This window comes from Hemibagrus wyckioides, linkage group LG22 (genome assembly GCF_019097595.1).
Source record: "Hemibagrus wyckioides isolate EC202008001 linkage group LG22, SWU_Hwy_1.0, whole genome shotgun sequence".
NCBI lineage: Eukaryota > Metazoa > Chordata > Actinopteri > Siluriformes > Bagridae > Hemibagrus > Hemibagrus wyckioides.
Genome location: NC_080731.1, coordinates 4414962 through 4442960, shown reverse-complemented (window position 1 = coordinate 4442960; position 27999 = coordinate 4414962). Strand labels below are relative to the sequence as shown.

The window sequence follows — 27999 nt, the reverse complement described above, 5'->3', positions numbered from 1 at the left end:
GATGCTGGGTCATTGGTTTTTTTTTAAAGCTTTGACTTCTTTTTTTCTGTGTGGGATTTTATCTTTTTAGGCTGAAAGCCAGCATGTGATGTAAATGCAATAAACATTTTCCTGGACCTTTTTATGCCTACGGTAATAAAAACTCTAAAAAAGAATGTGAAAGATGCGAAAGAGGCGCTTAAAGAAATAAAGCAATGTAATAAATAAAGCCTCCATTATCTAGATTTTTAAAAATAAAAGTAATGTTTAGACTGATGCCATAGAGAAACCAAGGGTTTTCATCAAGAATCACATTTTTTAAAGATTCTTTTGCTGGTGCGACCATGAACCGAATCATTGAATCACTGAATCATTTATATATATACATCAAAATATACAGTATATATAATGCAAACACTAATGGTGGATAGTTCTGGGATTCTGGATCTGTTGTGGAAAAACACCAAAACATCTAACAAAAGGATGTTTAAGGAACTAAAATTTCAAATGAATCATTATGGGAGCCTTATCTCTGGAAGCATGAAGTACAAGAGGTATTTGAAGAAAGGGTAGAAAAACTAGAAGGAAAAATATAAAATAAAGCGAGTCATTTAGAGGAATACCGTAGAAGAACAACTTTTGCTTGCCTGAAGAACCTCCAATTGCGTGGTCCTTTAACTGCTAAAATGAGGTGAATAGTTATTTCCTATCACACTAATGAAGTGAAAACTGAATTACGTAGTTATGCAAGTAAACATGGTTCTTTGACTGAGCGATGGGCCGCCAAAGGAAATCACCCTGGCAGTCTGAAATGGAAGGAAGTAGAGTCATGGGATTTTGCAGTTTGTTAGAGAACCCTAAGAAGAAAAAAAATTAAAAGCAATTTATCAAAAAGTGCTTCAGGAAACAAAAATGGTTCTTCTGTGGTGCTGCTATAAATAACCCTTTAGAACATCTTGTCATGATGTATGGCAGACCTTCAACAAAGAACAAGGGGTAGATAAAGAACTCTAAAGAACTACTGATTGGCTGAAAACCACAAGGTTCCACAAAGACCAGTACACATAATGTAAACATTTATGATGGGAAAGATGGTGGGATTGTCAAGTTCCTAATCATTTTTTTAAGAACATACATGAAAATGGTCCTTAAGGAACCTAATGGCTTTGTGTGGTCCAAAGAACTTCTTTCGTCAGGGGGTATGGTTTTATGAAGAATCTTCAAAACATTTCTATTGTACACAAAAAAGTCTCTTTAAAAAAGGTTCTTTATGGCATTGAGAAAAAAGGTTTTTTAAAGAGCCATTTAATCAAAGGTTTTTTTGCGGAACGAAAAATGGTTCTTCTAAGGCATCGCTGTAAAAAATGCCTTTTTGGTTCTTCCTGGCACCTTTATTTATAAGAGTATAGATACCAAAACGATAGCAAAAGGGCTACTGCAACTACATACTGAGTGTTGGGTTCTACATATTAGGTTTAAAAGTTCTCAATCTTGAAAAAGCAAAAGTTACTAAAAGTTTCCAGGATGTTGAAGATATTTATTTGGACACCTTAATTCCCCCCTCCCAAAAAAAGAGCTCTTAACAGCCAGCTTGCCAGCATCGCACAGACCACGAGAGCTCACCACAGGGGTTCTGTCTTGGCAAAACCAGGCGCGTCTTTGATTAAGGATCACTCTGAACCTGATCTCTGAACCACAGGGGTTTTAATAAGGAATAGGGAAATGAGAGAAGAAACCAGAGGCGAAAAAAAAAGTGCCTATTTGGACTCGGGATAATACAGACACGCGGCACTGCAGGGAGCCAAGAGCAATAAGACCGGTACCGAGAGCATTCCTTTCAAATGAAAGCAACGAGACCCTGATCGAGTAGCCACAGTTCACTTTTTAACCCAGCGACAGCACTTTACCGCTGGTCTCAGATCAAACGGAGAAAGAAGAGGAGCATTAAGGTTTGGTAGCAATAACGTAAGGCGACATGGCGTGAGACGTGTGGCAGCACATCAGTCGAGAACACCAGGATCCCACAAACATGCCCATTAAAACCGAGTAAACTAATCCAGTTTATATAAATAACACCGGCCCAGAGCGATGGAGAAGAACCACAGTGGATGGCTATTAATAAAAACAGCACTGTGTACTTAAGCCTAAGCAAGTAAAACAACATGTCCATCACCGAGACAAGAATTTATATATAGGCTCAAATTAGAGCGGGTAAAAAAAGTAAAGCATGGGCTGCTAACTCTTATGAAAAATGACACGTTATACTTACAATAGGGTCCAAAAGTCTGAGCGTTCTGTTTTGATTTCATCAGTTATGAAAAACTAACACAATTTTGTCAGATTAAATTCCTCACACAGGATTACATCACTTTCTGAGTAACTGGGAGTCAAAACATGTTTGTTATTTCTGCCTAAATGCGGTAGGAAGAATAATAAAAATGCCTACTAACTGAGGTGTAAATCATTAACACTGACCCAAGCTATCACTGGCACAGTGTGTACAATTAAAGCAGGAGGAATACATACTCAAATATTTATTTTAATATCGTAATACCAATTTAAATAGAGCCGTCTATGTTGTAAAATAAAGTCATATTTAAAACACAAACTGATTTTTTTTTTTTTAAAGAAAAAATTTTTTTTTAATCTAATCTCAAGATTTTATCAGAGGTGTTTTCATGTCATGTTTTATTGTTTATTTATGACCACTGAATAAAAATTCAGTGTGCAAAATGACAAAATTGAAGTTGAAAAACATTTATTTATTTATCAATTAATTAATTAATTATTTACTTACATCTGGAGAGCACATTTCAGAAAGTTACCGACATGTATTAACACACTGTAATATATTTTTTCCCCTCATTTCTTCTTAGGGTTTTTTTTATAGAACACTGGGGTTCTGTACTTGGCCAATAAACTCTTAATAATAACGTTTAAAGGGTTCTGTGTCAAGGTGTATGGTCTTATAAGGAATCTTTACCATTCATGGAATTCTAAGGTTCTTTGTAGTGGAAATGTGTTCCTTAGACTATAAAAATGTCCTTCATGGCATTAAAATGGGGTTCATTTAAGAAGCGTTTATTGAAAGGTTCTTTGGAAACCAAAAATGGATCTGACAGGGCTTTAGAGAGAGAGAGAGAGAGAGAGAGAGTATCATTCCTCCCACCAAACGATTCAAACTCACAAGTTTGTTTGTTTAGGCTACATAATGCTAGTGCCTATATGAAGTCATGCTAGTTAAAGGAACTTTAATATAAAGCATTAGTCCAAAAGGTATATGTAGCACTTGAGGGGAAATTTTGGTATTAGATTCAGATATGTGCATAATTAGAATGAATTGAATAAAAAACAATGCTATCAAAATGATATCTTGCACATCAGCCACATCCTATATCCTGCTACTATTTTCTTCTCTCAAATGAAGAACACAGACATACCAACTACTTTGGGAAGCTTCTGTCGCCGCAGAGGGATTCTGGGAAGCTTGGTGCTGATTCGGCTAAATCGTCCACACAGGATCCTCTTGGCTTTCTTACTGCTGGTTGACGTTTCCCGGTCTGAACTGTAAGACACAAAATGTGTGTTGAGAAAAAAATGATCGTCTCTCCACTCTAGCTTGCTGTGTGTTCTGCATCTGTGTGGTCCAACATCCTGAAGCCAGTGAGTTTTTTAATTCAATAGTTACAAAAAAATAAAAAAGAAGTAAAACCTAATAAAACCTAAATCCCTTCTTTAATTTGTGTGAATTATTCAAAAGATCAGGGTCATATATATTAGAAATAGAACCCATTCTGTTATAGGAAAATAATTAACGATGGTATGGTCACTACATCAATTTGTGAACAATTATTATTACATGGTTTATTATAGAATCAATTACTTTTATCCATTTATAGATACATTTAAGGATGTGGAATGTTTTAACATCTCATTATGTTTTAACAGCTTTCAAGATATTCTTTCACCATCCTCATAAAAAAGACAGACTTTGTCAAAGTTACATCACTACATTCGGGAGACACCCTTATCCACAGCAACTTACATTATATACAACTGAGCAGTAAGGGGTTGGGGCCTTTCTTGGTGGACCTGGGATTCAAACTCACATCGTTCCACCCAGTAGACCTACACCTTAACCACTAAGCTACCACATCTCCCCATCACAGAACATCCTGCTGAAACTGGAGACTCCTTCCAAATCGTTCACCACATCACAACTGGCCGAGCCGAATGAGATCAACCCGCAGTACATGTGTGACATGAGATTAGATGCAGCAGCTTAGATCTGCTCTTGATTAGACAGCGACCGTTAAAACCACATACCTATTGCAGTCTTTGTTGCTACAGAGGCAGCAGCAGCAGAGCAGAGAGAGCAGGATGATCAGCAGTAAGGACACCAGAGTGCCTGCAGCGATCACACCCATCCGCTGGTTAGGATCTGAGGAAAGGAAGGGAAGGAATAAAACTTCAGGGACTCGTATGATTAACAACAGGAATTGGACAGGAATGGGTTTAACTGCTGGCTACAAGGAAAATATTTGGGCACACAAAAAACTTTAGTGTAACAGTTACGTAGCGTGTGTATACTAGAGTGATTATGATTTACATTCACGTCTGTGATTAGGTGATTTGTCTAACAGGCTAAGTATGTGTAATTGGTTAAGATTGCTATTGTCTACAGGAAAGCTTTACCATCTGTTTGAAAATGGAGGCTATAACATGATAAAAAACAATTCTACTGACCCATACGTCCTGCACTGTTTCTTTGTTTTGACTTTGTTTACCTACTTAACTCTCTCTCTCTCTCTCTCGTTTCTCTTTTTCCTGGAGTATTTCTCTCCTCCATGAGAAGCTGTACTCACTCTCGCTAAAACAGGAAGCGAGCCAAAAAACACAGCCATAAAAATCAGACACCACTCTGGAAACGCCATCAGGGCAGTAATGCTAAAGGCTGCAGCTGTCTACTATACTGACCTACATAGGACACACACACACACACACACTCCTAACAGCGCATGTTACTAGCAACAGCTGTGTTTCATTCAGCCGTAAAACTTTGTTTTCAGTGTTAGGAAAAAGTCTAATGTTTGACATTATCAAAGCGTTTGAGGATATTTGTGATGCAGGGATACTTCAGCTCCAAAGCAAAGAAACAGCGTGTGACTGTTACGGTGACTTGTGCTAACAAAACAACAACACATCTGTGAGTCAGCATACACACACACACACACACACACACAAAAACTACAACAAAACCTAAAACACGGCAATTTCAGAATAAACAAAAACAAAAACACAAACATTTTAGAATAAACTACAAAAAAAACAAAAAACAACTGATTCAGAATAAATAACAACAAAACAAAAACCACAACAGTTTCACAATAAACGACAACAAAATCAAAAACACAACAGTTTCAGAATAAACAACAAAAAAACAACAAAAACTGACAACAAAATTCAGAAGAAACAAAAATATAACCATAAACACTAAAACCAATTAAATTAAAAAACAACAAATCCATTAATGCAATGACAAATTAAGAATAAACAGCAAAAAAACCCAGCACAACACAACAGTCAATTCAGATAAACTAGAATAAAACCATTATCACAAAGTAAACAACAACAAAAAACAGCAGGAAATTCAGAAGAATTACAACAAAATGGCAAACTTGTCAAATTTGTGAACAACAAAAAAAATCCAATGACAACAAATCTACAAACTCAAGAACCCTAACCCTAACCCCAACACCAAAAACACAACAGCATTAACTTGAAATGAAAAAAGGGACGTTCTACCTGAACATTTTTCTGTTCTGTTCATTTGATGTGATTTTAGACACACTGTTATCTTCATACAACTTTAATTTAATTTTAGTAATATTTTTTTTCGTGTTATAGCTATACACTGTGTCCAATTAGAGAAGAGCTTTCATTTTGAGGTGTTTCATCATTCATGGTGACGTGTTTGTGTATTTACTGTCATGTTTTTCATTCGTTCATGTGTTTTGCATATATGGGCCATCGTTAGTCTATAAACAGGAACTCAAAACATCACTAACATCATTGCGATATTTTTTTCTCCTCTGCCCAATAAACCAAATCCACAGCTCTGAGGTGATGACGCATGTGATGTCCTGCATTCAGCCAGAAACACTGAGTCACGTGCACTGAAATAAACGTTTCTGTTACTGTGTCAGTTCTCCCTACACCACACTGAGGAACACCAGCTATAACCATCAGATACACTTTCCTATCATCTGTTTACTTCAGGACAATTTTTACTTCAGGATAGTTTTTACTTCAGGAGAATTTTTTACTTCAGGAGAATTTTTACTTCAGGACAATTTTTACTTCAGGAGAATTTTTTACTTCAGGAGAATTTTTTACTTCAGGACAATTTTTTACTTCAGGATAGTGTTTACTTCAGGAGAATTTTTTACTTCAGGATAGTGTTTACTTTAGGACAGTTTTTACTTGAGGATACTGTTTAATTTAGGAGAATTTTTACGTCAGGATATTGTTTACTTCAGGGTAGTTTTTACCTCAGGATATTGTTTAATTCAGGAGAATATGTTACTTCAGGATAGTGTTTACTTCAGGACAGTGTTTATTTTAAGACAGTGTTTACTTCAGGACAGTTTTTACTTCAGGATAGATTTTTACTTCAGGACAGTGTTTATTTTAAGACAATGTTTACTTCAGGATAGATTTTTACTTCAGGACAGTGTTTATTTTAAGACAATGTTTACTTTAGGATAGATTTTTACTTCAGGACAGTGTTTATTTTAAGACAATGTTTACTTTAGGATAGATTTTTACTTCAGGATAGATTTTTACTTCAGGACAGTGTTTATTTTAAGACAGTTTTTACTTCAAGACAGTTTTTATTCAGGATAGTATTTAGTTCAAGACAGTTTTTACTTCAGGATAGTGTTTACTTCAGGAGAATTTTTACATCAGGATAGTTTTTTTTTTTACTTCAAGTCAGTTTTTACTTCAGGATAGTTTTTACTTCATGACAGATTTACTTCAAGACCGTTTTTTAACTTCAGGCAAATTTTTTACTCTAGGACAGTTTATTTTAAGACAGCGTTTACTTCAGGATAGTTTTTGTCTCAGGATAGTATTTAATCCAGTACAGATTTTACAGACTGACATGAAACATTCATAAGGCCTTTATGACAACTGACATAAAGCTACAGAATAATTTATAAAGGTGACAGCTGTCATCGCTGATTTCTTTCTTTCGAAAACATGTCGCTAGTTCATTGACATGTTCCATGCTGACTGACTGGGTTTTTTTTTCACACTTTAGGTTTGCCCTACGACCTTTTTTTAATGATCATTAAGTCGATGCACAGTTTTAAGCATCTGAGCTTTTTAAGCGCTTGCAGCTGACCCACTCTGCCCCCAGCATTAGCAACCGCACCACGTCCTTCATTTCCCTTGACGCAATGGAAAAAAAACAAGTGATGTGAGACCCCACAAATATGTCTCAAGCCTCCAAGAATACTCCCAGTGTCTCCAAAACAAACGTCATAGCAAACTGTCCCAGGCTTATCCATCGTTTTCTCACAGATTAGAAGAGAGATACAGAGAGAGAGAGCGAGCGAGAGAGAGAGAGAGAGAGAGAGCTTGTTCTTACACAGATTGCAGGCTCCAGACACAGGGTTGCAGTTTTTATCATGGCAAGGACAGGTTTGTGCGCAGTTCACCCCAAACTGGCCTGAGTCACACGTCAGATTGCAGCTGAAAAAAATAAAAAGTGAAGAAATAGTCAATGAAAGTGCTAATGAGTAACGAGTGAAAAAATGAGAAGCTTTTAAAAAAATGTTGAAGTTTGGCCAGGGACATGCCTACATCAGCACGACTCTCATAACCAGAACATCACTGAGTCATTCAGCGTATGTGGAAAACTTCACATGGTTTCTGACTCTGGTTTGGTCTTTGCATTTGTGGAAAGTGTGTAACAACCTTGATGTTATTAATGGACAGACATCTTCAGTCTGACACGATAATATCTGCACCTGTTCTAACCCCAGAGCTCAGTTTATCCAACACATTTACATAGCCATGACTGATTAGACACCAATCACAGAAACAATGCAAACAGCTGCAGAACCAGAGAAAAGCTTATTGTATTTCTTTCTTTTTCTTTCCATCTTTCTTTTTCTTTCTTTCTTTCTTTCTTTCTTTCTTGATTTATATCCTTTCTTTCTTTTGTAATCTTTCTTCTGTATCTTTGTTTCTTTCTTTCTTCTCTTGGTATGTCCTTTCTCTCTTTTGTATCTTTCTTTGTTCTTTCTTTCCTGATTTACATTCTGTCTTTCTTTCTTGATTTGTTGTTTGGTTTGATGTCACTAGTCCATTGACACACTATACAAACAGCAGGAGAACACGAGAAAAGACGTGTTTTCATCATTCCACACGGGTCCAAGTGTGAGTTTTTATGACTTTCCTGATGGAATTTAGGAGCCACTACAATCAACCTCCTTCGCTCTGTTGGAAAAAATGTTTCTTGGCAAACTGCTCTCATTTCCTAACATTTAGTAAACTTTAATAAACACACTCTGTGATTTGTGCCAATCAGCCATTTCAAGCACGTCAAGCAGATAAGCCAGAGAAAAACGTAAGACTTTTTTCTGCTTAATTCACGTCTTTCAGTGCAATCTGTCGCTAAAAGTCGCAGTCGGGATGTTTTCCGAAATCTTTTCTTGTCAGTCATCTTTCCAACAGAGGAAACAGCTCTATACTGGCTTTGTTCACTGCCCTGTTTTTTAAAAAAGAAAGAATGATTTTTGTGTCTGTTTCGTCTCTAAAGATGTAGACTAAATGGGAAAGAAACTGTCTGCTCAAATGCACAAGCAACAAACATCCTGGCTGAGGTTGTAATCTGTTAATGTGCTGAATCGCACTGAAACCACAAGTGCTCATGGAATGCGAGTGTTCCACGCCTCTGGATCCGTGGAAAAAACATGCACCTATTATGAAATAGCAATAAATGTTTAGAGAATTTAAAAAAGAAGAAAAACTTTCAGTGCTCGAGCTTTACATGCTCACCATGTTTACAAGAAAAGATCTGAACGAATGGCCCACATTCCTTTCCTTTCCACGGTATTCCTTTCTTGTAATTTTCGGAAAACTACAGCAAATTGCGTTCTCAATATGGCAATAGAGCGAGGTGCTTTACCAACACACCAATATTCCTGTCAGTTTCACCTCATTTCCACCATCAGTTGTCTTTTACGTTTGTAATACGCTGAATTCTAGCTAAATAAATTATTAGCATGGGAGATTACCTTGATATATGATTAACATCAAATATAGTAGACATTAATAATTTGCAATTTGGACATAACACCTTCATGAACTCTACAATGGATCTAGAAGGCTCTAGAAAACACTTTCAGAAATTGTAAAATTGTAAATAAAAAAAAGGAATTCTATAATGGCAAGATATACCACGTGTTTTAAAATAGAACAAACATTTTATATTTATTTTCAGAAAATAAGTAAAAATGTATCCTAAAATGATTTTCTAAAGGAATCTACTGAGACTTCATGTTTCGAAAATCCACTTTCTATGATTTCCTGTGTATGTATTGTTCTAGTACTTTATACAATTCTTAACTTCCTAAAATGTAGGTAATTAAATAAATCAATGGGAGTACGAGTTCTAGAATGATAGGTAGGAACATTTGGCAGGAAGGGAGCAAGATTTTAGGCACTATAATGGAAAATTATCTTTAGGGATACTAAATTGTGTAATTCTTTATTCAGGAAATCTAGTAAGGTTAGTTCTTTGATGATTTTTTATGTTATTTAAACAGTAGGGAATATTAGAAATTATAGAATATAAAACATTGTAGAATGGCAGGATATTAAAAGTGTTTTTAAAGTAGTGCAGTAAAACTTCAGGGAAACTAAAATGAAAAATCCTTCTAGAACTTAAGAACGGGACTAATTATATTTGAGCTCATCCGAATGAGAAGAACTAGCTAGTGGACGGAAATTTGATACTGGAAATTGAGAGACTTAGCTTTTGGAGTGGAGGGTGTAATTGGTGGGAAGAGGGGTTAGTTATTGAGAACTGGAAGACCCAGCTACAGGGTTGGAATTTGCTAGTGGATATTGGAAACTGGGAGGCCCAGCTAATGGATGGGAATTAGATATTGGAAATTGGGTTCAGTAACTGGGAATTAGGAGACCCAGATACTGGGTGGAAATTTGCTATTAGATGTTGGAAACTTTGAGACCTAACTAAGGGATTGGAATTTACTCTTGGATATTAGAAATTGCGAGGTTCAACTAATGAATAGGAATGAGTCCATTGTAATTGAAAACATAGAGAACAATCTAGAGCTTGGGAATTTGTTTTGCTAGACTATGAATTGGGAAAAATTATTTGACTACACGCAAGTCTTTACAGTTGCACCTCACGGGAAATTAATGAAGAAAGGTGTGACACTTACAAAGTCCCATAAAAGCCTGGATCACAGAGGCACTCTCCTGTAGCAAAGTGACATTCTCCATTAAAGCAGTGGCTGCAGTCATTCTCACAGTTCTCCCCATAGGTGCCATTGGGACAGCGAACCTCACAGCTGTAGAGACAGAGGAGTTTATTTATCCCACTATAGCTTATCAAACAAAGATACAAACCAAAAACCAACAAATGCATCAACAAAATATTGGTTTGTACCGATCTCCGATCCAGCCAGGATTACAGTGGGAGCACTTCCCGTCGATGCGGTTGCAAAAATGACCATCTTTACATGGTGGACACTCGTCTTTGCAGTTCTCTCCGAAAAAGCCTGGGGCACACATCTGATCACATTTGGTGCCATTCCAGCCTTTCTCGCAGGTAACACAGCGTCCTTCTGTGACCTTACATGGTTGCTGACCCTTACAGTGACCACATCTGCAAAAAGAGGAGATTTAGTATAAATATGTAAAACCAAATCCCACTAATCCAGTGCTTCTGCTACTGGTCTCTGGTACCCAGCTGTACTGTATGTACTGGTGTAGTCAAGTTGAAAAGTGCAATATTGGAAAACCAAACAGAGCCAATCTCCTTACTTGTTCCTGCAGTTCTGTCCATAGAACCCAGCAGGACATGGCTCCCTGCAGAATTTGCCCCTGTAGCCTGGTTTGCAGGTGCAGGATCCATCTGCCTGGTTGCATTTCCCGTGCAAGCACTGACAGTAGCGTTCACAGTTCGAGCCCCATAGACGGTCCCGGCACTGGCATCTCCCGGTGAACTGCTCGCATGGTGAGTTGTTGCAGGCACACTGGGCACCACAGTTGCGCCCATACCACCCCGGAGAGCAGAGGCAGCGGCCTGTGCTCTGGTCACATACTGAGTTTAGGCTACAGTAGCAGTTGTTGCTGCAGTGCGGACCCCAAAAGCCAGCATGGCATGTGCACTTGCCGGTCTCCTGGTCACACTTGCCTTTCTGGCAGGGGCATGGTTTCTCACAGTTCTCCCCCCAGCGATTTGGGTGGCATGTGCACTTGCCTGTTACGTCATCGCACTTGCCATTCGGGTGACACGTGCATTTGCCTTTGCAGTCGGGACCCCAGAATTGAGCTGGACACTCTATAGGGAAAGATTTTAATTTGTTTTAATTTAACCATGATGTTTCCTTAGAACTGTGTGAGTATACAAACTATTTACAAAGCGTATATCCACCCATTTTCTGAATTGTGTAAGACAAATGGCTCTTATTTACACAATATCCCTTCCTTGTCACATGTTGGATGTTCAAATTCTGCAACAACACGGCTAACTTCCTGCTTTTTCATATTGCAAAACTACAGCAGATACAACTTTTACACTTTTTACAGTAAATGGACCGACCATACTTTATTGAATGCATTTTGAGTGCCTTTAAGGGTTTTACCCTTGAACCCAAGGTCGAACAATTAAACAAAATCACATTTCAACAAGACATTCCAATCCAGATACTCAGAAAACAGATTACTTATTGTATACATTATTTCATGAGATTTTAGAGAAACAACATGGAGAAAATAAACAAAAAACAGACTTGTTTTGCATGTTCTTGTAGGATTTTTTTTTGGATGCTATTGTGAACATCTGTGCCATCCATCATCATTTGCTGAGAATGCTGAAAATGTTGTGTAGGAAGGAAGTCGTAACACAGAATGGTCTCTTACTGGTGTCGCAGCTTGCTCCAAAATATCCATGACGGCAACGGCACTCGTTCGGTCGGACACACACCTCATTCTCCTTGCAAGTGAAATTGCCCTCGCAGAGAGCTGGTAAAAAAAAACATGATTGAAGTCAGAATGTTGTTGATACAAATATAATGTATTTCTGAATAGTTTTAAGGATGTGGAAATTCCAGACCTTGTGGTAAAAAGCTTACCAAGCTAATGGGTGGGAATTGGCTATAAGAGAGAGAAATTTGGGAAAGCCACCTAGCTATATAGTTTTAATAACCAGTGTTCTAGTAGTGAAACTACTAAGGAAAACTAAATGGTTTGGTTAGATGGTAGATTTATTCTGTCAAAAGGAACAATTTATTGACCTCCACAAACATTTAACAAAATAAATAAAGCACAAAGAAACAAACAAACACTCATACAATACATTTCAAAAAATGAAAGTCAAGACTGTTGATGAAATTTTAAAACCCTTCCAGTGAGTGCTGGTAATAAGAGATAACCAAACATCCAGTGAGAAAAAGAACCCATTTTATCCAAGCACTTTAATTTTCCACATTGGCACTGTTGAGCAGACAAAAGTCGACATGTTGTGATGTCACAAATGGGTGAAAACTGAACTAATTGGAAATAGAAGCTCCACATGTTCCTATTTAGCCCACGTTTTGTTTTAAAATGTACACTGAAAAAAAATTCATACAGCCACAATCTAGAATTTCCAAAGAATATCCACTTTATATTCATACTATTTTGCTTAATTTATGTTCCAAATATAACTCCAGTATGAGCCAAAATGACAGAATATTTTTTAAACAATACACTACTTATTCCATTACACTATGGGCCATTTGAGTCCCATATGTGTTAGATCACTAAACACTATTTACACTAATGGTTGGCTTAGTGACACTTAAACATAAATAAACCAACATGGTCCCAAAACCATTCTGATGCTAGATCATAATTCTAGATTTTTTTTTTTTTCAGAAACTGATTATAGTTTTTAGCAAGATGGCGAGTTCTTACGTGTCAAACACTCATCTCCTTGTTGTGCCCATCCACTGCAACACGCAACCCCTGGAGACCTAAAGAGAGAGAGAAATATATGAAGTTCTTCCATATTTAAGTGATTTCATTTTATTCCAGTTGGGTTATAATGTAGGTGGGTGGAATGTAACAACAGAAGGAGGAGAAATTAGAGTGATTGGAAAAACCATGTTCTTTAAAACCACCCAAGATAATAGGTCTCTAGTTAATTATACATTTATGGCATTTGGCAGACACCCTTACCCAGGGCAAGTTACATTTTATCCCTTTTTGGATCTGGAATTGGATCAAGCTGTCCAAGCATTTGTACCTTATGTGCTCTTATAGTAAACGGTTCTTCAAGGATTCACTTGGTCATATCTTCCTAACAGCTTGTTGCAGGATTCTATTTTAGGGTCTGTTTAAGTTTTTTCCCAGTGGAACAACCAAAGAAATTTCAGCCTGACTAAAAATGATTAATAATCTGGGGTTTGTATATAAAAAGAAAAAGATCCTTTCAATCATTAGTCCAGCTCCTCTAATGGTGCTGCAGCATGACATTGACAGCAGCTGTCTGTGTCATCAGCGTCTTAGCAGGTGGCTACATGCTAATACATGTCCTTTTGGTGCCACTTATAAATGATCCTCCTACTTAAAAATAAAAGTGCCATGAAGAACCATAAAGGGTGTTTTCACAGTAATGGCATAGAAGAACCATTTTTGATTCCTCAAAGAACCTTTAAATAAATGGTTCTTCAAATAACTCCTTTTTTGTATTTATATAAAGAACTTTTTTATAGTCTAAAGAACTATTTTTCCACTACAAAGAGCCAATGGAAACATTCCATGGATGTTAAAGTCTCTTTATAGAATCATACACCTTGACAAAGAACCTTTTTAGAACCTTAATTTGTAAGAGTTTACACACTAAGAACTTAAAGGATCTTCAGCGTTTCCTGCAACAAAGAACCCTGCAACAAAACTCATAAATATTCACCAAACCCTTAATATGCATTTTCACCTAAGAGTGCAGCTTTTAAACACCAGGTAGGTTCCAGAAATGAAGATTCAAAGATTGAAGATCCAAAAATTCCAAGCATTTGTACCACATTTGTAACTCATTTCTCGAATTAACACATACATTCTTATAGTAAAGGGTTCTTCAACGATTAACTTGGTCATATGTTTCAATCAGCTTGGTGCAGTGTTGTATTTAACGGTCTGTTTCCAAGTGGAACAACCAAAGAATCTTTAGTCTGACTAATAATGACAAATAATCTGTATATAAAAATTTAAAAATATAACTTATTCAAGGGTTCATGGGTTACATAAGGGTTCATAACATCGAAAAAAAAAGGGTTCAAGGGTTTATTGGATTGTTGAGGGTTCTTAGCTTCCAAAAAGGGGTTCTACTTGGCAAACACACATAAAAATTGCTTCTTTGTCAGTTTGTATGGGTCTATGAAGAACCTTTAATATCTATGGAAACAATCCAAAAGGTTTTCTGTAGTGAAAAAAAAAAAGATTCTTTGGACTATAAAATGTTCTTTATGGCACTAAGTAAAACAAACTTCTTTTAAGAACCATTTGCTGAAAGGTTCTTTGGGGAACCACATTTTGGTTCCTCCTGGTACCTTTATTTTTAACAGGAGTATATATGCTTTAGCTGGAATGGATTACCAACAATTTTTCCACTTGGGCACCAAACTATATGCAACATGCACAAAAGCACAGATTGCAAATGTTGATTCATGAACACTCGGTCATTTCCTGCTTTCTTCTCCTCTTCAACATTGTTGGTTTTCAGTTTATTTACACTGTCATTGAAATGTCACTGGCAATCATTACACGCCATGGCATGCCCATGCCGCTCCGATCTGGTGGAAAATTACGTCTATTCTTTTACATATGAATTGACAGATGTTGTTGCCATTTGAAACCATGTTAACAAAGGCTTTAAACTCGACAAAGCCATAAAAAACTAATCAGGAAGACATTTGCTTTTCACAGCATTCATAAATGGAACCAAATAAAAAAAAAAAAAAAGAAATCTAAAAGCTAGCATGTGCAGATGTTGCTGTTTCTCTGACCCAAATCTGTCCCTGAGTGATCTTCTTCAACATCTCATCGATTGTGTGGTTCACACAGAATATATGAGACGTCTGGCTACCATCTGTGGCTTCTCTCAAACACGATGGCGGATGCTTCAAATAACACTCGCGTACAACAGAAACACAGATGGACATCCACACATGCACACAGCAAATGCTTGTTTCTTAGGGATCCCTTATTCTGCTAAGCAGCTGCCCCTAAAACTACGTAGTGCTGTTTGAAGTGATAGCCGCTTGGGATCGTGCGACGATGACAGAGGAGTTCAGTATAAGGCCACATACTGATGAGATTAGTTTCACTGTTCCATGTCCCAGACCTCGGTTTCAAACAGACTGAACGCAATGTCCTGAAAATGCTTTGTGGAAGATCCAAGTCAAAGAAAGAATACTGAAAACAGTGTTTTCTGAGAGATCATCTCGCAGAATCCTAATTTGGCTTTCGCTATAATACTAATCTTAAAAGTGGGTGCTGCACCTCATACTATTCTTCATCTCAATTGGTTTGGTTATCAACCCCAACACACAATTACTGTATTCTTTAGCTGATCTGACGTTTAAAAAAAGGACACCACCTGGACACATCTAATGCTTCCACCAAGTATTTGTTAGTTGTATTGACTCTAAAATTGAAGCCTGGTTTTGTTTTTTTCCTGTTGGTCTCAGATGCTCCACCCACAAAACAAACAATAATTATGACAGCAATAAGCCTTTCAAAGTTAAATATGTTTGTGGTATAACTAGAATCAATCTCCATCTTTACATAATTGCACTTTTTGACCATATAATACAGTTATAGAAGGGAAATTGTGTGATTTATAATCACATACTCCAGTGTCACCTAGATAAGCATGAGGTTCCCTTTTGAGTCTAGTTTCTCTCAAGGTTTCGTCCTCATATTGTCTCACCATTGTCATCTCTGACTTGCTCATTAGGGATCAATTAAAATTTAAAATGTATAACTTCATCCTGAATTTATATATACCTATAAAGCTGCTGTATGACAATGTCTGTTGTTAAAGGCATATTTGCATTGAATTGAATATAGTCACTGGACTTAAAATGGTTTATTTGTGAGTCTTAAGTCCTTAAAAGTCTAAAAAGCACCAAAAGTCTAAAAAGAGATATTATTTAACATCACTAAATTTAAAGCATGGCCAACCCTCTACCAGTGACTATACTCTTAGAAAATTTTGTAAGGGTTCTTCAGTGTTGTTTTTTTTTTTTTTAGATGAATGGGCACCCTTAAAGAAGCTACACTCAATTGCCAGCTCATAGACAGGCTGGCTAGTTACCTCACATTGATTTGTTCATTCCAGTAAAGGTGCTCCTGGTCAAATTCGCATCCCTTCTACCTCATCATCTGACCAGCTTTCATATATTAAGTCAAAAGTCCATGAATGTTATGTTATGTTTACTCATGATGTCACTAAAACCTCTCTAGCAACGGTTACAAACTACTGTAGGAAGTGGAATTTGATGTGGTGAACACTGGTCCCGATGTGGTCATACTAAATATAATTGGAACACCAAAACACTGGAAGACCACTCGTCCAACCAAATAAGTCAACCTGAACTAACTGTTGTATAATAACCAATAATTTGTAGTTCCACACACTTAAACTCTTAATACAAGTACTCTCTAAAAAATAAACCTACTTCATGGTTTCTGTAACGTTTCATTGGATAATTAAGGGTTGTTAGCTTCCAAAAAAGGGTTATATTTGGATTCCTTTCTGTTGTGGACCATTTACAGGAAGGGTCCTCCCAGTTGAACAACGAATGAACCTTTAAGATGCTCTTAGAATCTTTGAAATTCTTAAGCATTCTTTGGATGTTTTTCTCTTAATAGACCAGCTGGATGTAGCATCCTAAAGCAGTGTTTCTCCAGCAGATATTGTTCCTGGTCATTTTTGGAAGTTAATAACTATTAATTATCTAATGAACCATTGAATTTTAAGTTTTGTTGATTGGAGATCCAGTGTATCTACTGAATAATGGAAGAATATTGGGTTATTAGTTTAGTCAAATGTCCCTTCTGGTGGGAGTAGGCAGGATTATGACTATGTAGGCAGGGCTATGTGGAGTGATGAAATCTAGCACTGTGATGAGTTTCAAGTCATCAGGATCATGCTAAATGTGTTGTAGAAGTGGAAAACCACTTATTTGTATAGATTGAATAGTGGATGGTAAAAATGGTGGAAAAAAGGACTGCTTAACTTGTTCAGATTGTATGTGATTCAATATTAAACTAAACAGTCTGTGAATTTTGGCCACTGAGCTCATTTAAAGACGTAATCAGATTTAGTTTTATACAACAATCCAATATCTTTACCCAAACAAATATACTGTTTCAGTTTGAATGAATCCAGATTGGGCTGTTATCAAAAGAATTACAAGGTGGCACATGAGACCAACCATCAAAGAGGAAATCCATAGCAAATAGTACAACATTCTTGTCCGTTAAATGGCAAGTGGGGTCAAAAAGCACAGCTTAAGTTAACGAATTTAGGACACTCTTTTGAAGACACAGGGACGTGAATGGGTTTGAAAGTAGTGCAAAGGTCTGTACCTGATACAGATCTGATGTTAAAGTTCACATAATACAAGCTACATTATTCTAGTGAGGAGTTAGCATTTATGTGCCACATTGATGTCATGAGGGACAATACCATGATGCTTAATAGGACAAAACAATTTCTTTCTTAATTAATAACACAAGAGCTTATTTTCTTTTTCACTCACTGTTCTTTAACAGCATTCAAAGCCATATTCCAAAAAAATCCAATCCAAATACAATCCAGTTATCCTGAGTTACAGCTGAGCTACAGCAAAGACTTGGCTAAGCTTGTTATAAGTCTACTAGACGATGTGGGTGATTGTGGTGATGGTGGTATTAGCATGAATGCTGAAGCTTTGAAAGCTGATCTGTTTGAGCAGAGGGTATAGATGTAGAGGTTAAAGGACTAAAGCACCGCTGCATCACTCCCTTTAGTTGGAGATGAAGCAAGGCCTAATTACCACTGCAGTACTGTTAGTGGGTAATCGAATGACACAAAGGGTAAAGTGGGAAGCTGTTAAGTGAAAATTTCTGACCATTAAATCAAGTTTAAGCTCAAAAGCTTAGCTCAGCTTGGAATTTAAATAATTTTTGGATGCTACAGAAGCGTAAAGCTGATAAACTTATGTACTGCGACATGCAGAAATGGTTTATATTCCCTAGGCCTAACTTAATCAGTTGAAACGAATTGTTTAAAGGAATCGTTTGGGTAAATTGAATCGAATTGAATCACTGCTCTTTTACAGCTTTAAATGTTTTCTTTATATGTTATCTCAATTTCTTTATATGTTATCTCACATTTTCACAGATATGACACAGATGCTGCTTCTTATCCTCCATCACATGTGATCCCAAGAGGCCCTGTCCACACTTTTACTTCCAGCAGAGCAGTGAACTCTGCACTGCCTTAAGTTAAGATTTGTTTAGCCTCTGAAAGTGTGTGTGTTCCAGACATGAGCTTTACCACAACCTTGACTCCTCTGCTCTATGTCAAACTACACATACCACACCAAGAGATAGTAGAGAGAGAGAGAGAGAGAGAGTCAAACCACACTCATTTGATTCTCTTGAAGCTGAAGTAAATGGAAATTGAAGATCAGTCACCAATTCGATGCAACTCGATTCAGCAAGAATTGAGAAGTGGAAATTATGAGCAATTCTGAGAAAATAGCCCAACTTCCTGCCAGGGAATTTTTTTCCCTCCCCACCAGATTATTTTTGGTGCACTGGGATCTGATTCATGTGCACTGATATCAATCTGGACTCAGGAGTCTGTTATCTGCCCAGATTTCAAAAGCTTGAGAGTAAGAAATGCCTGGGTAAAAATTTCCCCTTTAACTGCTGCTGATATGACTTGTAGGAAAAGGTAGTAAAATACTGCATGGATGCATGAGTCATTATGATAACAGTTTAGCACATAAATACAATTTGGGTGGGCAAAACAGCTGTAATTTGGGTTTCTAGCCAAAGGTCAGAAGATGCAGCATTCTTTCTTATAATGAATTACTCTCATGAACAGCACATAGAGCATGGTGTGGGAGTTCTTCTAAACGATATTGTGGTGTCTGCGGTATTTTGCGTACACCTCCAGAAGGCCAAGGTTTTCTGGCTGGTTTGAGTGGTTTATTCTTCCAAATCCACACAGATTTGTGTCATACTTAGCAAAGCGTCTAAAAGTGTAATGAAATTAAGAAAAGTGTTCTGATGAGGCGTGGTCATTATACACTAACCAGCCACTTTAATAGTACGATTGTAAACCTCATTATTCATGCAATTATACAAATAGGTAGCAATGTGGTGCATAAAATCATGAAAACTGTTTCCCAGTGACTGGTATTTTAGGGTTTTTTTTTAGAATCTGCTGATTTCTTGGGATTTGTATTCACAGCAGTGTACAGAGTTTAGACTGAATGGTGCAAAAACAAAAGCAATCAGAGGCAGTTCTGTGGGCGGAGCTTGTTGGTTGTTAATGACAGAAGTTTGAAGGGAATGGGGAAACAGGAAGACTATTTTTGGGGGATGTCGTAGCTTAGTGGTTATGGTGTTGGACTACTGATTGGAAGGTTAAGAGTCTGAATCCCAGGTCCACCAAACTGCCACTGCTGGGCCCTTGAGCAAGGCCCTAAACCCTCAGTTGCTCAGCTGTATAAAAAAAATTAGATAAATGGTAAGTCACTCTGGAAAAGGGTGTCTGCCAAATGCCAGGAGAGTAAATGTGATGTAAATAAGTACTCTTTACAACTGTGGTGAGCAGAAAAGCAATCCAATGTCAAACCTTGAGGTAAGTATAATGGACACAGTATAATTTAAAGTACTGAAATTCCTCCATGATCCTTCTAATCTGGTGTAGAAAGGAGCATGTACGTTTTCATGAAAGTGCGATTTGTGCTGATTTTCAAGATAACAGTTTTTAAAATACCACATGGTTTCAGGTATGTCCTCAAGTTTCTAAGGTTTAAAAAGTAAAACATTGGTCATAATGGCCCATTAACTGACATGTATTGACAGAAACATGATTTTAATGGCCAGCTTTTAATGGAGCTTTCTTTAAAGTTGCTTTGTTTCAGATTATATAGTAGTTGCCAAATATATAGTGGACAAAAATCAAGTACATTTTCTGTTGAGGTTTGATATTTATATTAGTACAGTTTAAGACAAACCTGACTGATTTGACCAAGACTGTCACTTCTACCCACGTTTTTTTTTTTTTTTTTGTCTTAAAAGGCTACTCTGTTGATATTTTTTGGAGATTTCAATCCTAAAGTCTTAAGAATGAGTGCAAACCCTGTAGCCTTTCCTAATTTAAACCATTTAGCCATGTACAAGTTGCCATGGAAATTCTTATCCATTTGTAATCTTATGAGCAGGGCTCGCTCCACTTTGACCTCTCTTTGATTTACACCATGGCTGATAGACATCAGGAAACGCTGACAAGATATGCTAGGTGACCTAGAGGTTGGGAAGCCCTGCTACAAATCGATACTCCATCATGAGATTTCTTTTACCTGGCTTTTATTAAGTTTTTCATTTCTTATTGTGCTGCTATTGATTTGTTTACTAGCATAGATGACATATTGGGAAAGTTTGGCAGATAACAGACAGAAACATGTGATTTTTAATGTTATAACCACAAACAAAAATGTTTTTTTTTTTTTTTTCAGGATTTCACAAAAAATCAAGCCCAACTGTTTGGTTTTCCTGAACCTCAGCAAAAGGAGGAAAGGAATGGGATCTGGATAAAACAGTGAAATTTCTGCAAGTATCAATAGACAGAGCGAAGTTTTGCAGAAGATAAAGCAGTAATTTCTTGTCTTAAGAATAAGGCCCAAAGTGATAGAGAAGAAAAGAGAAAGAGAATTGCCTTTAAACACTTCTTCATTCTCTACTCCAGCTGAGTCAGCCCGCCTAACTAGCAGTGTATTTTGACAGCTGGTGATAAAAAACAAGCAACTTACTCAGCACTATAATCACTCACACAAGAAAAAAACCCCATTTTGTTGCATCTTGAACCCTGTGTGTTTCTGAATAAAGATTGTATTCACATCAGTGGATTGTTCGTAAAGGAATCTGTGGCCTCTGTTACAATGATGATGTAACGTCTCTTTGCTAAGTGCTAGGTTTTTATGAACTTTTGGCATATCTCGTAAAGAATCGAAAACAAACCATTTTCTGTTGTCAAGCTCTTCTTCTAATAGTGAATCAGTGAAACCATTTTTTTTAGGTTTTACATACCCTGTATTGGGACATTCGACTGCATCAGTCACGTCAGTCATGAAGAGCATGAACGTCATGGGAAATGCTGTGTCACTGTGTCTTCAACCTAAAGCTTGCCTCTATGGCAATGTCTCCTAATTATAGCTGAATGCCGTGGACAAAACCGCGTCAAGGTTGCTGTTACCTTCATTAACAAATGACAGATGATACACAAAGACAACCTTCTATTCGAAAATATTACATTAACATCACTGATGTCATTCATGTGTCGCAGTACTTATTTACCTCATCGTGTTACACCCTAACGGATGTTGCTGAATAAACGTTTTTTGAACTTGTAAGCATTTTTTGGACAATCAAGTAAGAAGTAAGTAAGTGAGTGCTCCAGAAAATCCTCGAAACTTTGAACTGTTGCACTGGTGGCTCAGTGGTAGGCTTCTCACCTACCATGCAGAAGGTCTGGGTTTGATTCCCAGCCACTGGATGCAGTGCCGGTCCCAAGCCCAGATAAAAAGGTGTGTCAGGAAGGGCATTTAGTGTAAAACCTGTGCCAGGTTGTTGTGCGGACCGGCTGATCTGCTGTGGCGACCCCTCATACATGTAGGGCGCAGCCGAAAGATCGACAAAATACTATAATTGAACTAATTTGTCTTTCAGATCATATTAGACAGTTCTTATCAACTGTAACACAAATATATCTGATTATCTGCTACAGGTGTCTAATTCGAGTGATACAGATGGACCTTTTCCAGTTACATCTTGAATAAAGTCTTAGTTTATGTTCAAATTATCTCATTTAGTTAAACTTGAACCCATTTCTAGAAAACCAAATTTGTTAATACAGGGTGTTTAAAGGTTTTTGATGGTTGGTGTAGTATATGTTTACATTTAAATGCAGTTGTAGAAATGGTGCAGTTTTGAAAAAAGGGACATAAGGACATAATATCATGGAATGAAAATATAAAATGTTAAAAAATGTTAAAAAAAAAAAAATGACATATATATAAAAATATAACATAAATTAATATATAAATAATATATTATATAATTATCATTTAATATATAAATAATATATTATTTTTTTATTTACTTACTTAATTATAAATATTTAAAAATATATTTTAGCAATGTTACAATGACCAAACAGTACATTTCAAATATTTACATTTCTCCATTTTAATTTATTGTGTGCTTGAACAATTTCTGACACTCCACTAAGTGTTTCTGTCAGAATTTTGCTAAATTACAGCGTCCAGACAGAAATGACCTTACTGGGAATAATGCAGGCCAATATTTAATAGTTCACTGGAGAATTTTATTTTTTTCTTCAGTCCAGCCATGATGTATTATCATCTAACAAGAAAAAACTTTATTCAACAAAAAAAAAAAGGATATCGTTCTCTATTACTAGTAACAACACAGCCATTACAAGCAATATTTCACAAAATATTCTGAGGAATTGTTCTGTTTGCTTTGGAAAGAATCGATGAGACAGGATTACGTTGGAACCAATTGAACTGAGACACCAAACCACGGTACTTAAAGACGATGAGTTAATCAAAAATAATAGATGTAGATCTGTATGATTTCTGAAGGAGTATTATGATGTTGCTCCAGAATGCCAAGGGGCATGATGAAATATCACATTCCCTACAGGAAAATTGCACTAATACATTCAAAACATCAGCAATAACAGCACAAATTGTTTTGACTCGCAAGCCGCCATGTCACGTCTTCTGTTTGGGGTGTGAGTCTACTGAAAACCATTCACAATGTGGGGAATATGACGCAGTATGCAGAGTGTTTAAAAAAGCAGGGATCGAAAGCAACAAAGAAGAGCACTTAGAATTATGATGCATTTTATTATGATTATTTAATATATATATAAAAAACCTGGTATATTCTCTGGAGTTGTAATGCACATGGTTAGTGATGTGTTAATGATCTGGCACTCAAGGCACACTCTGATGCTCTGGTGTAGCTGCAGAGCAATATGATCGTGGCTACATGCCAGACCACATGTTGTCGTTGTAGCGTATGTTATTACCATCGGGACAACTATGTAGCTGTAGATCAGTGGGATTTTTCTTTGCAAAATTTAATACCTGATGAAAGGCAAATGTAATCTGTTTTAACCCCACAGGTTTGGGGATTTTTCATTATGTTGGGATTCAAACATGTTCATTTATTACCTTCTGTGAACAGAATGGAGTCATTGTAGATCATTTATATCTCTTTCTCAGTATTATCTACCTATACTTTTAATGTATTTTGACAGCTTTCAGATCCTCACAGCTGTAATACTGTATATTTATCCCACTGTTCTTTAAGACAGTGCTGTTTGAAGTCTCCTACATCACATACACTGCTTTCTTCAGACCAGATCTGAGTGAGCTGATACCTTGCAAAACTTTTTTGAGCCAATCAGACCCCCCCCCCCCCCATCAAATATTCCTCTTAGGCTACAAGGTGCGATTCTGTACAACCATCTGAACCATCATGTTCATCCGATTTTGTAGCTAACTGGAAAAAAATAGAGCTTCTGGACCATGGAGAATGTACGGACATAGTTCTGTACTCAGCTCTAAATACGGGTTCTGTTTTGGATGACTATTTTGATGCACTAGCTATATTATGAGGTGGTATGCGGTTTGGAACGTTCCCCAGCTTAGTGCCACGACTTCAGTCGCCACTTATTAGGCGACACTTCGTATCGACGCCCTCTATCGGTGTCTCGCCTTAGCGCCGCTCCAGATGTGAACATCTGGTTTCTACTTGCACGGAGTGATTAGAGCTAGATCAGACCACTGTAGACTTGCTGGATAGATGGGGAAAGGGGGAACATGAAAAATCGCACGATAAATCCTAGCATGCCAAAGTTTCACATGCTGAATTAATCCAGGACACATCTAGCTATAAGTAAGTTGTACTTTTGGGTGCGCGCACGCGCGCTCTACGCAATCCCAGGCCTTCTGTAAAGCTGTGCATCTTCTACATTTTGCACAGATTGTGTCGTTTGTTTTAGACGCAAGAGTTATTCAAAATGCACGCTATTGCAAAATATTATTAATATTATTAGTAATAATGCACACTTACCCTGGTACCCTGCACACGTTCCGGCCCTTGGGATTGAGTTCTTGGCTGAAAGCGGGACAAAAGAGTACAAACAAAAGTAAAAGCACGGCTGCTGAAGTGCTCTTCATTTCCATTGTATAAGCAGAAGCAGCAGCATCCTTCCACGCGCCCCGTGCGCACCGCATGCCTTCACGCAGAAAAAGAAAAAAAACGTGAAAACTTGCAAAAACAAGGATCCGGAAAACGAGTGAGAGAGAGAGAGAGAGAGAGAGAGAGGGAGAGAGAGAGAGAGCACTAGATCTGGACGCAAAACTCCAAAATAGTTTTTACTCCAGTAGAGGATCTTCTCTCGCTTGCGCTCCAAACTTCGGCCGACTTTTTGACATCACTAAAGAAAATGGACATTTTGATAATCCAAGAAAAAGAAATAAAAGAAAACAATATACTCCAACAAGTCCTTCTGTAAAATCCAGTTTCAGGACTTCCAGTGCGTCATATGCCGGACAAAAGATGTTAAATAAATCCAGCAACCAGTCCGCATCTTAAAGAAGCGGAGACTTAAAACGCGCGTTTCTGTTTGTTTTTTAATTTCTTTTCGTGTGTTGATCTAAAGAAATCTTCAGTTTCTGCTCTGTTCCTTCTGCTTGCTCGCTTTTGGCCTGAGCAACAACTCAGAAACTTTCAGCCAAGTGTGTGTGTTTGTGTGCGCGAGCGTGAGCGCGCGCGCGTCTTGTACCAAGGACTGCCCTCTAACAGCGAACTCGTGCACACACTCACTCACATAACTATACATGTTATATATTATAAATAACAAAAGTGATAGAAAACGTCTTCGTAAATTTAATTAACGATTTAGGCACTGTAATTAGAATTGTATTTATTTTAATAGATATCCTCTAGGTCTTTTCACGAACTTTTCGTCAGGAAGAAGCGCAAAAAGTTTAGATTTATACAACGGCGCCGCCTGCTGGTGGTTATACAGAAAGACAATACATTTTAGTCCTTTAGACAAAAAATAAAGGATTTTAATTTTGATTTTAATGCAAATTTAATCATTTTTTACCCACGTTCTTATCTTCCATGGTTTGGCCTCCACTCTGTGTGCATGTTCCCCCCATGCTGCTGGTGTTTCCTCAATGTACTTCGGCTTCCTACCCCAGTCCAAAGACCTGCGTTGTAGGCTGAGTGGCATCTATAAATAGTATGTGAATGAGTGTGCAGTCATCCCTTGCCTTTTGCCCCGAGTCCTGGGATATAGACTCCAGGTTCTGGGTGACCCTACATACGATAAGCAGTACAGAAATTAGAAGTATGGATAAATGAATGGATGGGACATGATTCTGCCTTCTAAATGAATTAATATTATTTTTATTAATGCATAAGCATGACAACACCCTTGAGCACAAAACAACCTCCATGAAGACATGGTGTGTTAAGGTTGGACTGGAAGAACTTGAATGTCCTGCACAGAGCCCTGACTCTGACTCAACCCCACTGAACACCTTTAAGAACACTGTCTGAACCCCAGACCTCCAACATCATTGCCTGAGATATGATAAAACAAGGCTTTGTTTAACATTCATAGGTTGAGTACAGAGCAAAAAGAGATAAGGGAACATCCTTGTCTAACACCATGCTTTAAATAAAAACTTCAGGATGAGTCACTTTTAACAGAACAGTTTGAATTCCTATATATTGTTTGTGCAACATTTCAGAAAAATCAATTTCCAGATCCAAACCTTTGTAAAAGTATTGCAAAGAAGGCTTTAGAGAAGTCTAAGAAGAGAATAAATCAATGATTAGCACTAAGATGTGAATAGTCCAGTGAATCTAAGGCAAAGATCTAGTTTTATATGATTCAAAATCCAAAAAGCAGATCCATAACAGGTTTCATTCTAGCTGCACAAATTTGAGAATCATTACTGAGAAGCCAGATAGGACTCCAATTATCCAACAACACTGGGAATTTTTTTCTGTTTTGCAATCAATGTTATTAAGCCCTGAGGTAGTGCAGGTGGAAGAACTTGTTTTTCTATACTCTCTGTAGAAACCCATCTGAGAAAAGGAGTAACAAGCTCAGAAAAGGTTTTACAAAACAAAAAGGTTGTGAGGCTGTTTACCGCTGGAGATTTACTAACCTTGATACCTGTGATAGCGCGCAAAACCTCAATACTAATAGACTAATGTCACATAGCACCTTTTGCATAGGGTCAATAGTCCTAAGATTACTCCCTTGTCCAAAAAAATTCCATTGGAATTTCAGTTTGTCCTGTATTGAAAGTCTACTTGTATTTTATTGGCCACCGGTGACAGGCTCACGAGTGGCCAAGGCTCACTGATGCACGTTGGGAGCAAAGGCTGGCCCGTGTGATCCGATCCAACAGATGATCTCTCTATCTGTCTTTTATTTTTCTTTCTATGAGTTACTCTTGTCAAAAAATCAAGCAGTGTTTCTGTAGGATTCTGGGTTCTTTTTCAGGTCTATATATGATGGTTTATTTATTTATTTTTTAATAATTAATGGAGTACAAGGTTTTTAATCAGTTCCATACAGACCTACTTAGGAACTCAAATGAAGCCCATTACAAAGCCTGCAGAACTGGTGCTACAAGATTTTTACTGTATGTCTCGACCTATAAGACATTTCCTATATAATGTTATAGAAATGGCTCCAAAATTCTAATGTAAATATTGTAATTTTTTAAAAAATAGATTACGATTCTTTTGATTAGGGATATCAGAAATTCAGTTAAAATGCTCACAGAGTGTGAATGAATATAAATAATAAATAAACATGTAATAAATAATTGGCCAAAAATGTTGATGTTTTAAGTTGATCAGCCCCATGATTTTTTTTTTTTTTTTTCACGCTGGTGTTTAGTGACGTCACTCCCACATGTAGTGGAAGAGCTCCATAATGGTCATGGAGCTCTTCATGGTCAAGTTGATCATCTTTCACAGCCCCATGATTATTATTATTATTATTATTATTATTATATTGTAATACAAAGCATGAAGTTTTCATTCATTTTCTTTTACAACCATCGCTTCCGTGACCAAATAAAAGCTCCTTCCGCCATATTCTTATACACCTTCTCAAGTTCTTATTGCAGGATGTCTACCTCAGCATGGTCACCTTTCACTTGGACACGAGTGGACTTCGAGGATAACTAAGGGTGAAATATCACCGTCCCTCTGTAACGTTAACCGTTATAGAGCTCTTCCACCACATGTGGGAGTGACGTCAGTAAACACCAGCGTCACGGGCTGTGAACCAATCAGCGCGGCTTGATTGTGAGGTGTGTGTCTGAATAGAGGGCGGGGCTAAAAGTTGTAAAAGCC

At 37.3% G+C, this 27999-nt stretch overlaps 1 protein-coding gene across 2 annotated transcripts in view; it reads right to left on the bottom strand.

Moving 5' to 3' along the window:
- The window catches only part of scarf2 (scavenger receptor class F, member 2), a 32757-nt gene extending 7394 nt beyond the window's left edge, over positions 1-25363 (bottom strand). Inside the window, exons 1-10 of one of the 2 annotated variants that reach the window (XM_058375004.1) lie at positions 24988-25363; positions 24679-24844; positions 13201-13259; positions 12166-12267; positions 11065-11584; positions 10688-10906; positions 10461-10589; positions 7634-7737; positions 4306-4420; positions 3420-3544 (exon numbers count right to left, since the gene is read on the bottom strand). In XM_058375004.1, coding sequence (XP_058230987.1) covers positions 3420-3544; positions 4306-4420; positions 7634-7737; positions 10461-10589; positions 10688-10906; positions 11065-11584; positions 12166-12267; positions 13201-13259; positions 24679-24842 — 1537 coding nt within the window. In that variant the 5' untranslated portion in view covers positions 24843-24844; positions 24988-25363. Of the gene's footprint in view, positions 1-3419; positions 3545-4305; positions 4421-7633; positions 7738-10460; positions 10590-10687; positions 10907-11064; positions 11585-12165; positions 12268-13200; positions 13260-24678 lie in introns of both variants that reach the window. The other variant, XM_058375003.1, reaches the window with a different exon arrangement.
- Between the last annotated feature and the right edge of the window lie 2636 nt (positions 25364-27999).